The following is a 16,085-nucleotide window of genomic DNA, read 5'->3' as shown; positions in this document are numbered from 1 at the left end:
AAAGCCCCTGATGATCTTTCCATCCATGCAGAGAAAATGACTGTAATACCTCTGAGTCTGGAGAAGAAGATTTTTGAAATATTGGTTAATTTTCCCTTTTGGGCCCCGCCCTGGCCCCTAGGGTTGGGGTAGGAATCCCAATTTTACAATTTGGTATCCTCATCTACCAAGGATGATTCTGACCAAGTTTGAAAAAATTCCATCCACTGGTTCTTGAGAAGAAATTGATTATGTAAATGTTTACGCACAACGCACGACGGACGATGACGGACGGAAAGTGATTGGAATAGGTCACTTGAGCAAAGCTCAGGTGACCTAAAAAGACTGGTACCTGTTCTAGCCAAGGGTGGAATCGTTACAAGAAAGGCCTTTGGTTATATCATGTGTTGCATTTCTGATGTCAGTTTTTTTGTGTGGTAAATAAAAATCTTTTATATATCTGCAAAGACTGTTTTGTTTTATTTGCCTACAAAGATCTTGAAGTGAAAATATCAACAATGCAGATGTTATAGTAGTCAGAGAAAGCCAGGATTTGTTCGATACATTTGTAAATGTTATCTTTACACCCAAAACGACGTTACGCCGCGATGCCGTCAAAAGTCAGTTGTAAAACCCAGTGGAGGGAGATCTCCCACACTGGACTCCTAAGAGGTTGGCAATCCTGTGTTGGTAGGACGTTTAACAATATTAAACCAAACCAAACCAAACCCCTGAGCACCCCTGAAATATGTCATGATAAATTGAAAATATTTCATTTGTTTCTGATAAAAAACTGAACAATTGCTAGCCTGTCCTTTGAAGATGATAGATTTCAATTTTACTGTACACTGTGGTGCTATTCTTTTGAAGTACATCGAAAAATTGATCTAGTCAACTTGTACCACAGTCTTCATTTTCATTATGAAACATCTGTGGGAGCAGAGAATGTGAGAGAGCATAACCCCTGGATTTCAAATAAGTATAAATAATAATAATTCAAGGTTATTATGTATCGCTTTATCACTACCTAGTTCGTAGGTCGTCTCAAAGCGGTTCATAAAATTATTATCCGTGGTTATATGGTTATAGGGCCTTTGTAACCAGCCAATATCTTTCTCAACTCCCTGGGGAGCATACAGCCGGAGCTGCCATTTCGGCGCTAACAGCTAGCATTCAACAATTCTACCACTGCCCGACCATGTACTCATTTACAGCCGAGTAGACTGGAACAAGTGTAGTAAAGTATCTTGCTCAAAGATACAATTTAACACAGTGCCGTGCAGCGACTCAAACCCGCAACCCTTCAGTCACGAGCCCGGCGTGCTACCACTAGACTACCGTACCTCAAAGATACACTGTGAGGAATAGTATTAATTCCTAAAATGATGGCAGATCTATCAAATGATTTTTTCCTAGTCAAGACTAGAATTTTGTATATAAATCAAAATTTGATTCTCATGTCAGCGTTTTAATTTGAACCCCACAACATCTCATTTATCAAATTTAATTTCTGCATGAGGAAATATGAAACAAACACGGTCATTATTTCACAGCTTGATAATAACATTCACCGATTTTTATTTAAAACCTGATCATCATTGAAAGCAACAGGACATCGTTTAGATCCAATAATTTGAAACATCATGAGATTTAGTTTTCCCATCATTTCATCATCAACAACATTAAATGTTGTTGATCAATAATAATTATTATCCTATCACTCTCATTAAACCACGCAAGTCCACAAAAGCTGTCGATGGATTTTCTTCCCAGGGATTCAATTTTTTCTTCTATAAAAATTAAATTTCTGATGGATTGACTACTATTATGCCAGTGTAAAAAACCTCATCAGCCAGGGGGTCTGGGCCAACAGTTACTCAAATGACATTGCCTGGAGGATGTCCTGGATGTGGTCGGATCTTAAAGAATTGATTGCCTTACTTGAATAAACCTCCATGCGCTTTTCTATCTAATATTATAGTTTTCCCTTTTGAAAACGTCTGTCAATCTCTGTCTCAATTCAAAAATTGCAGGCAAGCAGACAGACTTTGACTGTTTGTATTACCATAGGAGTGCATGCTCCCCAAAACTTATCCATGTCAAATGTTTTGTTACTAACGATGAAGTTAGACATCTGTTTGTCAATTTCGAATGCCCTACTTCTAGTATACGGTACAGTCTATATTACCTTATTATACAGTATACGGTACTGTCTATGTAGCTAGCCCAAAGTGTGAACTCTGGATGGCTTAGCCACTTCTTATTGAACACACACGTCCCCATTTCAGTTTTTAAATATGGCGGCTGATCAATGTGCTTTCTTGACTTCATCCTGCAAACATTTCTATATATACAACCACAGTATAAAGCATTATGGTGACCAAGATTGGCACAAGTAGTATTCAAAACGGGTAAATAATTTCTGGAATATATATATTTTCGCATCGTGATTAAAACAAATTGTTTTACGATTTAACTACCATTTCGTTACATCTTTTAAATAAATTTGACAATATAACCTTGATATGACTGTTATCAGTGATTTTTCTACTTCCTTTCCACTGGGGCCTGTGCCTGTTGATTTGGGAAAATATCATCCACAAATATATTATGATTTTGGGAAATAGAGTGATTTTCGCATTGATTTTGGGAGAAAAACAGCAGAAATTATCTGGGGGGAAGTAAGGCCCCAATTAACCTTAAAAAAATCACTGATTATCGTTGAGTTTTAAGGGTTTTTCAAGACCTTTACATGGTTTTCTCTCCCCATAAACATGTCAAACCCATACTTTTTGTCAAATCAAATGCAGTGAAACTCCAGTTACTCAAATTTATTTGAATAACCCCTGTTTCTTGAATAGTTGGTTGGTCCCATCTGTGTTCTTATATATTCTTTGTAATTTAACCTTAGAATATACTCAACAGCCATTGCTCGAATTCCCCGCGTTCCTCTAACTGTAACATTTAACACGGGATCTCCTGTGTTCCAGTTCGCAATGATACTACACTACACATGGGCAACTGTGCTTACCTGCCCGAGATGAGGAGGCCAAGACGGTCAGTCTTACTGATGGCCTGAGAGCAGTATGCCTCTCCCTCATGAAGGGTGGTCAGTGTACAAAAGTCTGCACAGGTCAGTTTCTTAAACAGGGACCTGAAATAAAATGAAGATTCTTTCATCATATCTCTCACAATATCAAGTGCTATACATAAAATGAAGACACTTTCATCAAGCTCATATACAATATCAAGTGCTATACATAAAATGAAGACACTTTCATCGTATCTCTCACAATATCAAGTGCTTATACATAAAATGAAGACACTTTCATCATAGATCATATACAATATCAAGTGCTATACATAAAATGAAGACACTTTCATCAAAGCTCATATACAATATCATGTGCTATACATAAAATGAAGACACTTTCATCAAGCTCATATACAATATCAAGTGCTACACATCAAATGGTTCTGATCAGTTTTTCACATTTCACTCAGTCTTTGATTAAAATCTTGACGCAACTTCTTAAACATTTTCTGCTATCATTAAACATTGCAAGAAATAGTTTTAACAAAATCTTACTTTGACAATTACAGATGGCAGGACAGACATCACAATAACATGGTGGTATTTAGGACAATGGAGTTCATTCATATTTAAACAAAACTATTTTTGAATGAAATAAAATGGCCATAGCTGACCTGGGGATCTTGAGTGGCTGAAACAGCCGGACATAGATTTCCTCCAGCTCAACACAGAACTTGACCGGTCGAATGTTGTACATGATGAACAGAGCCTGGAAGGCATTGATCACCATGAATGCAAAGTTCCAGGAGAAGAAATCTGGAGCACACAGGATCACCCAGGACCAAATAGACAGCAACAAGAACCCTGTAATACATGTGACAAATATCTGTTTCAGTCTCCCTTATATACAGTCACTGGCCATAAGTATTGGCGCATATCGGCGACGTCATGTTTGTTAACGCTAAGATCTTATAAGGGAGGACATATTTAAAAGTGGAATATCTCAATAAATAAAGAAGGTACTTAAAATAAATTTTCAGTACTTTGTTATATGTCCTCTAGCTCTATAATTACACTTCGTAATCTCTTTGGTAGTGAATTATAAAGGTTCCGAATATAGCACAAAGGCAAACTTGACCATATATTGTTCACAACTCTGATCAGATCTGCTCTGTTTTGAACCTCTCCCAAACATTTTCGAAAGACAGGTTTTTGTTGTTTTCCAAACATTTTCAATCACATTGAGATCTGGACTCTGGGATGGCCATGGTAAAGTTCTGATATTATTTACAGTTTTCCACTCGTTAGCTCTCCTTGAGACATGACACGGGGCATTATCTTCTTGTAAAATCCAGGGTGTAATTGCAAAATGTCTCACGACAACAGGCCATAAATGTTCATCTAAAATGGAAATATACTTATCAGTGTTTATATTTCCATCAACAGATGTAAGTGTTCCGACCCCAAAATAAGAAATAGATCCCCAAAACATAGCCGAGAAACGCACATTTCGAGCACTACGATCAGACCTGTCAGACAATTTTCTGGGCCGCCCACTTCTTGGTAAATTTTCGACACTTTCCTTTTCACGGAATCCCTTCAAAAACTTCTGTACGGTTCTTTCTTTAAGTTCTAACAAACCTGCAATTTTTCGAGCCGAAAGACCACTGTTAGACAGCTTTACAATGTCTTCTTTAACAGCTGGGGTCAATTCACTGCTTTTTGGAGCCATTGACGGGCAGACGACAATATAAACACATAGGAACAGGAATAACTCTTTTTGAGTGTATACGCAATTTCCTAACACCTACAAATTGTTCCGGCACTGGTTTTGTGAGAATACATGTTATTTTGGCAAAGTTACAGCTGAAAACGATAGGAATACATTTTATTCACTTAATGACGTCGCCATTATGCGCCAATACTTATGGCCAGTGACTGTATATATAGTACAGGTGGACAAGAGGTACACATGGTCACCTATGATAGGCAATCAAGAGGCTCATAAGTGTTGTATAACTCACCTGTTTCTTTCTTTTTATATTGTATTTAAATGAAACAAGAGATTGAAATGCTTCCATTAACTTGAAAAAAGTGGTCATTTCAAATTTAATAACTCAATTAATTAAAATAACAACACCAGGAAAGGGAAAAGAAGGGAATGTTTGTAAAATATATATGCTAAAATTGGTTAAGTGGAATGACAATCAATTAGTAAAAAATTACTCAGCCAGACAAGGCAGCTATTTTAAGTCTTGATTCAACCAAAAAATATAACAGCACCTGTTCTTGAGCATGCAAACATCCATTTTATTCAGATTTAAATTTGGCTACTATCGGCCTGGTGGAAGTTAAGTAGAAGAAATTGAAAATGTCACAGCCAATAACTTAACAGGTGACCATCTCTGATTGTGATCTTGTGAAATTGATGAACCTTGAGAAAAATTAGTCCTTTAAAGTAATCTTTTGTTTGCCTTATTGGGTCCCATCCCTCTGCTCCCTAGGGGGCACACCTTTCATACAGTGCCTTAACCTTAACCTTTTCACCCCTATGTAACTTTAGTAAACTTTCCCATGCATTTATCTGGATGAGTCCATTATGGTCTACAGTGATGAAAGGGTTAAAGTGATTGATGCTACAGGCAGGTCAAATTTTGTTTAATCCTTTCTTCTTCTGTACTAAATAAAGGAGAACTCCTTAAAATATTTATTTTCCCTTTTGGACTCTGTACCTGTAGATCCGCTTCCAGGGGGCAGTACCTCCTGTTTTTATAACATTGCCTTGCCAAGTGTCAGTGATACTATAAACTAAATTTGGATAAAATTCCTCCACCTGCATGGAGCCTTTCAAAATTTTAAGATTTCCTTATAGTTCCCTTGATATTGGGCTGCGTCCCAATGAATATATGGCAGAAATCAGAATAAGTTTATAAACTAAAAACTCTAAGACATTAAATGTTGGCAAATCTTTGTGGGTTTTTTTGTTCCAAAGAGAGGCAATAAAATACTCACCCAGTACAAAACTACTGTGCATAAAGAGGACACCATTTTTCCTATCTGGTGAACAAAGGCCAATCAAAATCACAACATTGGCAACTTGAAACAAAAAATGATTGGATGATGACCAAGAAAAGCAGCCAATCACAGTCTCTGTTATATTTCCAAGGAACACACTGGCATTGGGAAGGATGGCATCAAAGATGAGGAGGTTGGATTTGGTGGTGTTCCTCTCAGAATCATAGGAAAACATTTCCTAAATGACAAAAAACCTGAATTTTATTTCAATTAAGGAATATTTTCGAATTACACATTCTATAAGATTTTTAGACATTTTGATATACATGTATATATAAATCAAATTCAAACTTTTTTTTAAATATGGGAATATATCCTTAAAAAATATAACTGAGCATCCCATTTGGTTTCTCACAATAAACAGAATTATGATAGTATACCTTTTAACAAAACATATTTTCATTGTTATTTTTAAATGCACTATTTTGTTACAATGCAAAATATTGTCTATGAACGATGTTTCCTTTGTGGCAATAGATTCATTAACATCATATCTACAGTTATTTCTAATTATTATAAACATTTACATATTGTATTAATTTCCATCGACAGGATTAACAAAGTTGTCACTTAAATTACAGTAGGTGACTATAGGCTATACCATATTTTCAGTAAATTTAATATTCCTTCAGGACGATATAGTTCAATAATCACAAATGAATTGTCTCCCCTGACACAAAAACCGCACAGAAGCGTATTTCTATATGATATATCAATAGTAGGAGACAAATCTAAATCAATCACTGCCTTACCTCCGTTAAAGAATCTGCCAATTCTAACACTACCATTATAGTCCTTGAGTACAGCTTTACTGAGGAAGACAAGCGGTGGAGAACGCGTCAGTCAGCCTCACACCACTCCCGCCAACCCTCTTGCTGCAGCTACATCAACTTCCTGTCGACTTCCCGCGTTTTTCAAGCGTGGGAAGGGAGGTAACACTTCTTCATTAAAACTTTTTAAGGAAAAACAACACACCGGTTATACAGGTTTCTGTGATTAAGACAATTTAATACTTTTTTAGATTAAATATCTGAAAACAGAAAGGATACATGATGTGCATTGGTAAAATGTCCACGATATCTGAGTGCTGAGCCCCGAAAGGTTTCTTTTTAACCAAACTGATTCTAAATATTACGAGATAAATTGTGACTTGGGGAAAAAATCAAAATTGGGCTGAAATTTGGCTGGTTAAATTCAACCCTGTAAAAACGAAAGCTTTTCTGATCTCTAACTTTGAACTTGAGTATGCTATCGATTTAAAATTTATTAACGTTAGTGTGGATTTTGTTGACAATCATAGGCACCTTGGAGTATTCTTGGATGAAAATTGTAAGTGGAGTACCCATATTGAAAATATTTGTATAAAGGTATCAGCGTTTCACGTAAATTGAAATTTATTTTGAGTAGAAGAACTTTAAGTAAAATGTAAAGATCGTACATTCTTGCTCTATTAGAATACTGTTGTGAGGTATATTGGGATGGGTAGTGCACTCTCGGTGACTTAGACAAATAGGAAAAACTTCAGCTTGAGGCTGTAACGATTATCACCGGGTTACCATCTTACTAGTAGAGAGTCGACGTTATCTGAACGTAGAACTCGGCGGAAATTACAACTGTTATACAAAATCCCTATATATTATCTCCTTGGTGATCGAAAAAGTAATATTTTACACACCAGATTGAGAAATAACTCTAGTACCTTAAACAATCACTTATTTCATGCTAATTTAATAGATTTTTAGCACTGTCAATGTGGACATCCTATCAAAGATACATATCACTTCTGTTTTACTTGTAATAATTATGCGGATCAGAGAATTAAGCTCTACCGCGAATTCAATTATTGCATCCCACTTAATTTGCAGCTACTACGTATACTATACGGTTATAATGAATTGTCATATCAAGAAAACATCCTAATAGCCAAACAGAGGCAGCAATTTATTCAGGATACACACTGTACTAACAGATTTTGAGTATATTTTCTTGTACTCCTTCATGTTTACCAACTAATCCGAATCTCTCTCTCTCTCTCTCTCTCTGTCTCTCTATCCCCTCCCTCTGTCTCTCTTCATCATGATCAACTCTCTCTCTCTCTCTCTCTCTCTCTCTCTCTCTCTCTCTCTCTCTCTCTCTCTCTAATTATATATGTTTTATGTCATCTTGATAATTTGTAGTAATATGATACAGGACAAGGGCTTGATATAAGTTGTAAAAACGTGTGCCCAACTCCCATTGTATATGAATTACAATAAAATATGTTTAAAACAAAATTACGATTACCCATATCAGCTATGTCAATAAATACTTAAAGTATCCAGTTCTGTCAGAGGTTTCTTGACATTATGTTGTCAGCAACTACAAATGTAGTTGGATTTTTTTCAAGCGTATGACAATTTCTTTTGTAAAATCCTTGACACTTAACGAGATTTGCACACAAGTAGTTAATATAACCACGGACTAGATTGCTATCTAAGTCCGTGATATAGCATTCCTTTTGATAACTCCCCGCTGACTGATGGGAACCATGTGCGATTAAGAACAGTTCTCCGTGTATGAACAATTTTGTAATTCTACCCTAAAAGTTACATTTTTAAATGTTTGCGGTATAAAGTCAAAATTTAATCTACCAGAATTTGAGCAACTTATTGTTTCATTTGATTTACTAGTTTTTTCTAGAGAGTAAAACTGACGAATTAGATGTTCTAAAATTACCGGAAGGGTACTCATACTATGCTTAACATAGATCTAACTGTAAAAGAAGATCTGGTGGCATTGGTATAATCTACAAGAAAAGTATTGAGCACTCATTACCTTTCAAAAAAGGTAATTCTGAATATGTACAATGTTTAATACTGTCAAAATCATTGTTAAACCTTGATTATGATATACTACTGGGTAATGTATATATCATACCTGAGACCTCCAGTTACTCAACTGTTGATGGTTTTCCTGAGTTAGAGCGAGAAATGATTATTTTTTGTAATGACAATACACAGGTAGCGTTAATTGGAGATTTTAATTCTAAGACGCAACAGAGACCAGATTTTATTGAACCAGACAATAGCCTTGTTGATGTACAAAATATTGATGAAAATGAGTATTTATTTGATGTAATGTGTGACTTCGAAAAGTTAAATGTAATTAATATACCTCTAGTTAGGTACAGTCAATGTACTTGGTTTTTGGAAACAAACTAATTGAGTTTTGTCAGTAAAACAATATTTATATTGCCAATGGTAGAATTGGAAAGGACCAGTACATAGGAAAACCTACATGTAATAATTCATCAGTGATAGATTATCTTTTGGTATCCTCAGAATTATTCTGTTGTATTAATGAATTTCAAGTTTCTGACTTCGATCCTTTGCTCTCGGATGTGCATTGTCGCATAGAGTTTACCGTTTGTGGATCATCGATAAATGGTAACAAAGTATACGATTTATCTAATGCAAACATAATAAATGATGATTATAAAAAATGGAAAAATGAATTAAAAAATGATTTTGTAGAATTTATTATAAATGAACACAATGAAAATAGGGATTCATTAAACAATGTATCGATTAGTTGATTAACCAACTCACCAAATCTCTCGAGATGATGTTAATCACAAAATTAGCCATATTTTTACATCTTCCACTTCTGATGTATTTTGTAAAAAACAAAAATGCATGAACAAGAATAGTAAAAAAAACACCAAACATGGTATACTAAACAATGTGTTAAGTTAAGGAAATAATTCCATGTATCGAAAAAGGAATATAGCAGGGTTAAGAATGAAGTAAATAGGAAAAGGTTGAAGACAAAAAGTAAACAATATAAAAAAGAAATGAATAAATGTTTCAAAAAGTATCTTAACAGTATGGAAGATAAAATAAGAAACTCTATTAAACATGATCCAAGATATCTTTGGGATATTTTAAACAAACTATCAGGTAACGATCAAGCAAATAAAGTTGATCNAAAGTAACACATAATTTATATGAAAACACAAAATCTTGTATTCGTAATGGAAATGAGATATCTGACTTTTGTATGTGCAATGTTGGTTTAAAACAGGGCAAACCTTTGTCACCATTTTTGCTTTCTATATTTCTAAACGATTTAGAAGAGTATCTTCAACAAAATAATGTATCATGTTTGCAAGAAATTGACAGTTTATGTGAAAATAACCTTGGTATGTATGTGAAATTATTTGTTATTTTATATGCAGATGATACTGTGTTGATGTCAGAATCACCTGAAGGTCTACAGAATGCACTTAATTGTTTTTAAAATTATTGTGAAAACTGGAAATTAACTATCAATGCCAAAAAAGACAAAAATAGTAATTTTTGAAAAACGGAAAATCAGACGGCGATTTAATTTTGCACTATTTAATGATCCAATAACTCGTGATGATTCTAACCCTTATCCCGGAATATTGTTCAATTATAATGGATCATTCGTTAAAACAAAGAAACAGTTAGCTAACCAGGCAAAGAAAGCATTGTTTGCAGCCTATACCAAAATTAGAAATATTCCTTTATCTATTGACTTACAACTTAAATTGTTCGATTCCCTAGTATCTCCAATTTTACTCTATGCATGTACAATCTGGGGATTTGAAAATGTAAGTATCATTGAAAAAATTCATATGCAATTTTGTAAGAAAATTTTATATGTTCGAAGTAATACACCAAATGTTATGGTGTATGGCGAACTAGGCAAATTTTCATTAGAAATAGAAATTAAAGATAGAATGCTAATGTTTTGGCATAAATTAATAACAGGAGGAAATAATCTATCTAGTGTATTCTATCGGCTAATACTTAAAATGCAAGAAAAAAATACTGCAGAATTTAAATGGCTTGGATATATAAAATCATTACTTAATAACACAGGGTTTACTAATATTTGGATATACCAAAACACATGTACAATGAATAGATCACTCTTCAACCCTTTGCTTAAAAAACGTTTATGTGATCAATTTATTCAAAATTACTTGTTTGCTATGTAATAATGGCATTGGGGATGAATACCACTATCTATTTCAATGTAATAATGCTACGATAACTAATTATAGACATAAATACATCGCACATTACTTTTATATAAATCCAAGTTTAGCTAAAATGAGACGTATGTCTGAAATTTGTAATCGACCCTTATTATCCAGAGTGAGCTACTTTCTTAAAAATGTAGAAAAACTATGTATTTCACGCTGATAATTGTCATACAATTGCAGTGTATTCTAAAATTGCATAAATTTGTTATTTATTATCTTCATACGCTTATAATTTGCTATTACTCATTATTATTCTTGAGTGAGTTACTTTAATGAGTATTTGATATAATTATTCAAATGTTATAATGAACTTAGTAACTGTATTACCCTGTCTGCCGTGTATGTTGTTTTGAATTTTTGACTTCTTGTTACACACACGAGTGTGTCAAGAGTGTAATAAAGAGTCTGAATCTGAATCTGATACGGAGAGCTCAAACATATATATTACGGGGCCTCCAATTTCTTAAACACTTGTGTGAGCAGTGTAGGGACGCGAAATATTTATGAAGATAAAAGGGCGGAGACATCGCCAGATTTCATGGACCAAATATGGATATGTTTATGTTCTGAAATAATAAGAGCTAATATGGATGAAGAAATGCCTGGTGAGTAATATTAAAATTTCAATATTTTTGACAAAAATGATATTGATCAACGTTAAATTATGTATTTAATTAGCTTTATTTCCAATTCAACAGAACCAATGGCCCACTTACAGAATGGATAACACAATAGATATCACAGTCAGTTATGCATATAACACAGACTAAAAGATACTCATATGTAAAACAAATGGAATTATTGATAGCAAGTGTTATTTAACCGTACTTTGAACTGTGCGAGAGAGGAACAAAACGTATTACAGTCTGGTGCAAAATCAAGATGGTTAAAATTACATTGAATCCTGTTTATAATACTGTACTTTCTAACGTTTATTCGACTTCTCTGGCAGTAAAACTGATCGAAACGAATTGATCGTAGATTACGACTAGGGACTGAAAAACACATTTGCTTGATTAAATACGGGCAATCAAAAGCACTATTAACATATTTGTAAATAAATATACACTCTAAAAATGCCCGCCTATGTTCGAGGCTAGGAAGATTAAAATGCCTACAAGTGTCAGCGTAAGACATGGAATTGTAGTCAACGTGTGCCTTAAAACATAAAAATTTAAAAAAAAATTGCGCTGGACAACTTTGACCTAATGAATTAAGGATGTTTGGTAAGGAGACCAGATCTGACAAGACTTATTGATATAAAGACCTTAAAACAGGTATTTGTGTAAAACTTTTACATGTACGTTTTATGAAAACGGGCAATAAAAAAGACATATTGAATAATTTGTTGAGAAACATTATCTGGATGCCTACCATTTTTGCCCCAAGCATCACCGATGCGTCCTAGCAGGACGTTACAGCTGTAAGATGCGGTGTTATTCATTTTTGGTAAACTGTATTTATTACCAAATGTTTTAAGCGCACACAAGTGTGTGTGTCATACATTCATGTTTGGAGATGCTGGAATTTAGGTCATCCACTTAGATAAGTTTTAGAACGTTTAACCAGTATAACTAATAAATACGCTTATGTCCTCAAAATATTCACTTAGTGGCCCTTGTAACTGAACCTATTAGGCAAGGCACACACTTTAACCTCTGTCAGCTGAGTGACCAGTGTCTTTTTTTCCGCTAATCACATACACATAGCATGAATCACAGACTTCCATCATCCAAGTTTACGAAAGGTGCCGACGATTTGCGATGGATGAAGCACTGAAGTTTTCCACATGGAGGAAGACCGTGATGTTTACTATAAAGTCGACGAAAATGGTACGAATTTTAAATAGTGAAGAATTTTTCTCGGACTCTTTATCCATCTAGTATCTTTATTTACAAGTACATACAGAGGACCTTAACACTTTTCATATACATTCGTTTAACACAAAGACAGCATCACGAATCCGACGCCATGGGGAAAATGTTATGGGTTGCTGTTCATTACCTGTTCAAATTTTTAAAAACACTGCTTAATGTTCCCTCTGTTTGTTCGCAGTTGCAGAAGAATCACCTAAAGGACTTGGAGCGTTATGGGTCGATTTCGGCCTCCAAAAAAGTCAAACAATTTTTTTTTTATTTATTTCCCAATTTTTGTTATAAACATCACATTGGTTAATTGGGGCTTTCTTTCCTGGTGTAGATTTGTTTTCAAATGTGCATGCGTAGATACCCTACCATAGCAACGAAACTGCGTTGCTATGCAGAAATAGCCAAACTATAGTGTTTTTGGACAGTTAGCATGCAGAAATGAAAGCCTCCGCATCCGAAAGAACACTGATATACCAATGTTTAAGCATGTGAAATATGTATTTGTTTGTTAAAGAGTGTTTAGTTCATTTCCTTCAAAATGGCCAATTTTCAACCAAATAGCACACAACAGACGACAATCACGCATTTTATTATGAAAATGCGGGTTTATGTCTCTCTTTATAATACCATAACTCTTAAACCAGTTTTCGAATGAATTTGAAATTTCATACATGCGTACTTCATTTATTCAAGATATTACAAACATAACCACTAATTCTAAATCCCTGATGAGGCCGGAAATGACCCATAGTCCTTTGTAAAACGAATTAAAGACGGGAAGTGAGATTGAATCAGATGAGTATTTTAGCCCTATATATATCCTATATAAGTTCTTTTTATACAGAGAGAAACAAACTAAAGTTGCTAATTTTAGACATTTGAAATTGAACCAATTATTTTTATATGACTACCGTTCAGCCATATATGAACTATTTGCAGCGTTAAAGATATAAATAAGTGGTTTATAGTAATGGCGAAGAGTATATGTCGATAGACTTAAGAGTACATTGAACCGGTTACAAGTTTAATTTATTTCCCTGGTACAGTGTATCATCACACTAACCAACCTTCTAACATCAACGACGCATGAAAGTTCGCAACATTCATAGATGTGGAAGCGAGCATGCACAGTACCATTGCCCGAAACAAATGAAAGGCTGGAAGAAAAAGAGAGGTTTACAAAATCTATGAACAGCATAGACGTAACTTAAGGTAGTATTGTTTTCTTTCTTTTTTAGATAATACTCACGTTACCATAATATGATGCCTGTGTTGTCTATAGATTAATAGAATATATCACTCCTGTGTGATGTAGTCAGAGATATCTCAAACAGAGGGAGGGATGGTTTTTTAGGTTTAGCAAGAGGCTTTGCCGAGTGCTAAACCTAAAAAATATCTCATCCCGAGGGTTGAGATAAATCTGTCTACATCACACAGGAGTGATTGATTATTTTTCTCCCACATTTTCATATTGTAAAAAATACCTTCACTGCGAAGTTGTATTTTTGACTCCAATGTACCGAACTATCTTCAATTAAATTCATCAACAATTCTTCCTGTTTCACCATTTTTTCCTACGGCAACACATTCGCCTACTTGGAACTGTCGGAATGCTGAGCTTGCCATGTTTTGTTTACATGTGTGTAAAAAGTGATGATGTAATAGGTTTTGCTAAAAGTGCACAGGGTCACAGGTCATGTTGAAAGAAGTGCGTTGTCTGTGACGTAATAGCGCGTGTCAGCTGTGTTGATCGAGGTAGATCAGGACAGGTTTATTTTTTCCCTACCAAAAACGGGAATGCACCTGTGAAGTGTGGGAGAAACTTGATTCAATTTAAGGTGGAGCAATTTCACTGTCTTCCTCAACCTGATTCAATGGCGTAGCAAATCATTTTCCGGAGTGTATGCTTAAAACATAGCTGGCAAAATATTCTACTAGGCCCTATAAAGGCAATCTCTCCCTTATTCTGTGATAACCTTTTAGTTCGATTATTAACAAGTAAAATATTTACTTGCTAATCATAAGACTAAAAGTTTCGTCGGACTAGAATTTTCAAGAAGAGTTTTTTTTTATTTCTGTTCTTTTCCATGATTGATACGGACGGTCCATATTAATCATAAAAGGTAGAGGTTAATAAAAAATATATGATTGAAATCGATCTTTTTAAAAATTTAAGTGTATGCTTAAGCATACAAGCATACATGCATTCTACGCCACTGTGATTTCCACCATTGATGCTTCAGTGACGACAACATATTAAGTTTAGTTTACTTTGTCTTAAATAAATGTTGAAAAGGAGTTCTGATTTTTTCTCGTTTGTTCTGATGATGTGGATATTTTGTACAATACATTGTATCATAGTGATGGTATATACATATTTTAGGGCGAAAACATTGAGAGTAAACAAATAATGCAATCATTAATAAAACTCAATTCATTTAACCAATAACAGGGATGGAAGAGAGAAAAAAAAGAAACTATAATCGGATTGAGATATCAACAAAGAAGAGGAATATCAGAAACACTCCTATCTTCTAACTTCTTTCTCAAAATAATAAGCTATTCCATGAGCGTATCAATACAAAAACCTTAATACAGCTTAATCTACCGAATTACAGACATTGAGTTTTTTCGTTGAGTGATACTCTCATGGACAAGCTTATTTTTTGAGTGCAGACATTTAACAGTACATTAAGAAAATAATTAATTTGTTTTCTTGGATTTTTACATACAAACATCACCAATCTACAACGGCTGAATGCGAAGACCAGAAGAAGAAGTTATGCGACACCAAAACGAAAGGAAAGGCGTCATGGACATATTAAAAATAATAACGGCGAAATGAAAAAAAAAAGTGGCTAAACTTTAGTAACCGTTTCTTATACCAACTGTGGGAGCCGTCATAGTTTCTTTCACGTGGTCGCATGAGAGATATCCTGGTTTTACAAACTTGTATATGAATCGCTTCAGGTTGTATTGGCCAGTTAAGGACACTTGGATCATGTTCTGGGTTAACTGCCCTCGGCCCCCCGGGCTACCTCTACCCAGTAAACACTGATGGTCAGTGTAGGTCCAG

General features: G+C 34.6%; 1 protein-coding gene across 1 annotated transcript in view; it reads right to left on the bottom strand.

The window, feature by feature from the left end:
* Positions 1-6,977, bottom strand: part of LOC110447741 (popeye domain-containing protein 3-like) — a 40,128-nt gene extending 33,151 nt beyond the window's left edge. Inside the window, exons 1-4 of the mRNA XM_021493635.1 lie at positions 6,841-6,977; positions 6,026-6,266; positions 3,688-3,877; positions 3,011-3,133 (exon numbers count right to left, since the gene is read on the bottom strand). Coding sequence (XP_021349310.1) covers positions 3,011-3,133; positions 3,688-3,877; positions 6,026-6,266; positions 6,841-6,876 — 590 coding nt within the window. The 5' untranslated portion in view covers positions 6,877-6,977. The remainder of the gene's footprint in view (positions 1-3,010; positions 3,134-3,687; positions 3,878-6,025; positions 6,267-6,840) is intronic.
* Between the last annotated feature and the right edge of the window lie 9,108 nt (positions 6,978-16,085).

Source organism: Mizuhopecten yessoensis, unplaced genomic scaffold (genome assembly GCF_002113885.1).
Source record: "Mizuhopecten yessoensis strain PY_sf001 unplaced genomic scaffold, ASM211388v2 scaffold3575, whole genome shotgun sequence".
NCBI classification, from domain to species: domain Eukaryota; kingdom Metazoa; phylum Mollusca; class Bivalvia; order Pectinida; family Pectinidae; genus Mizuhopecten; species Mizuhopecten yessoensis.
Note: the sequence above shows the minus strand (reverse complement) of the source record. Positions and strands in the feature narration are given on the sequence as shown.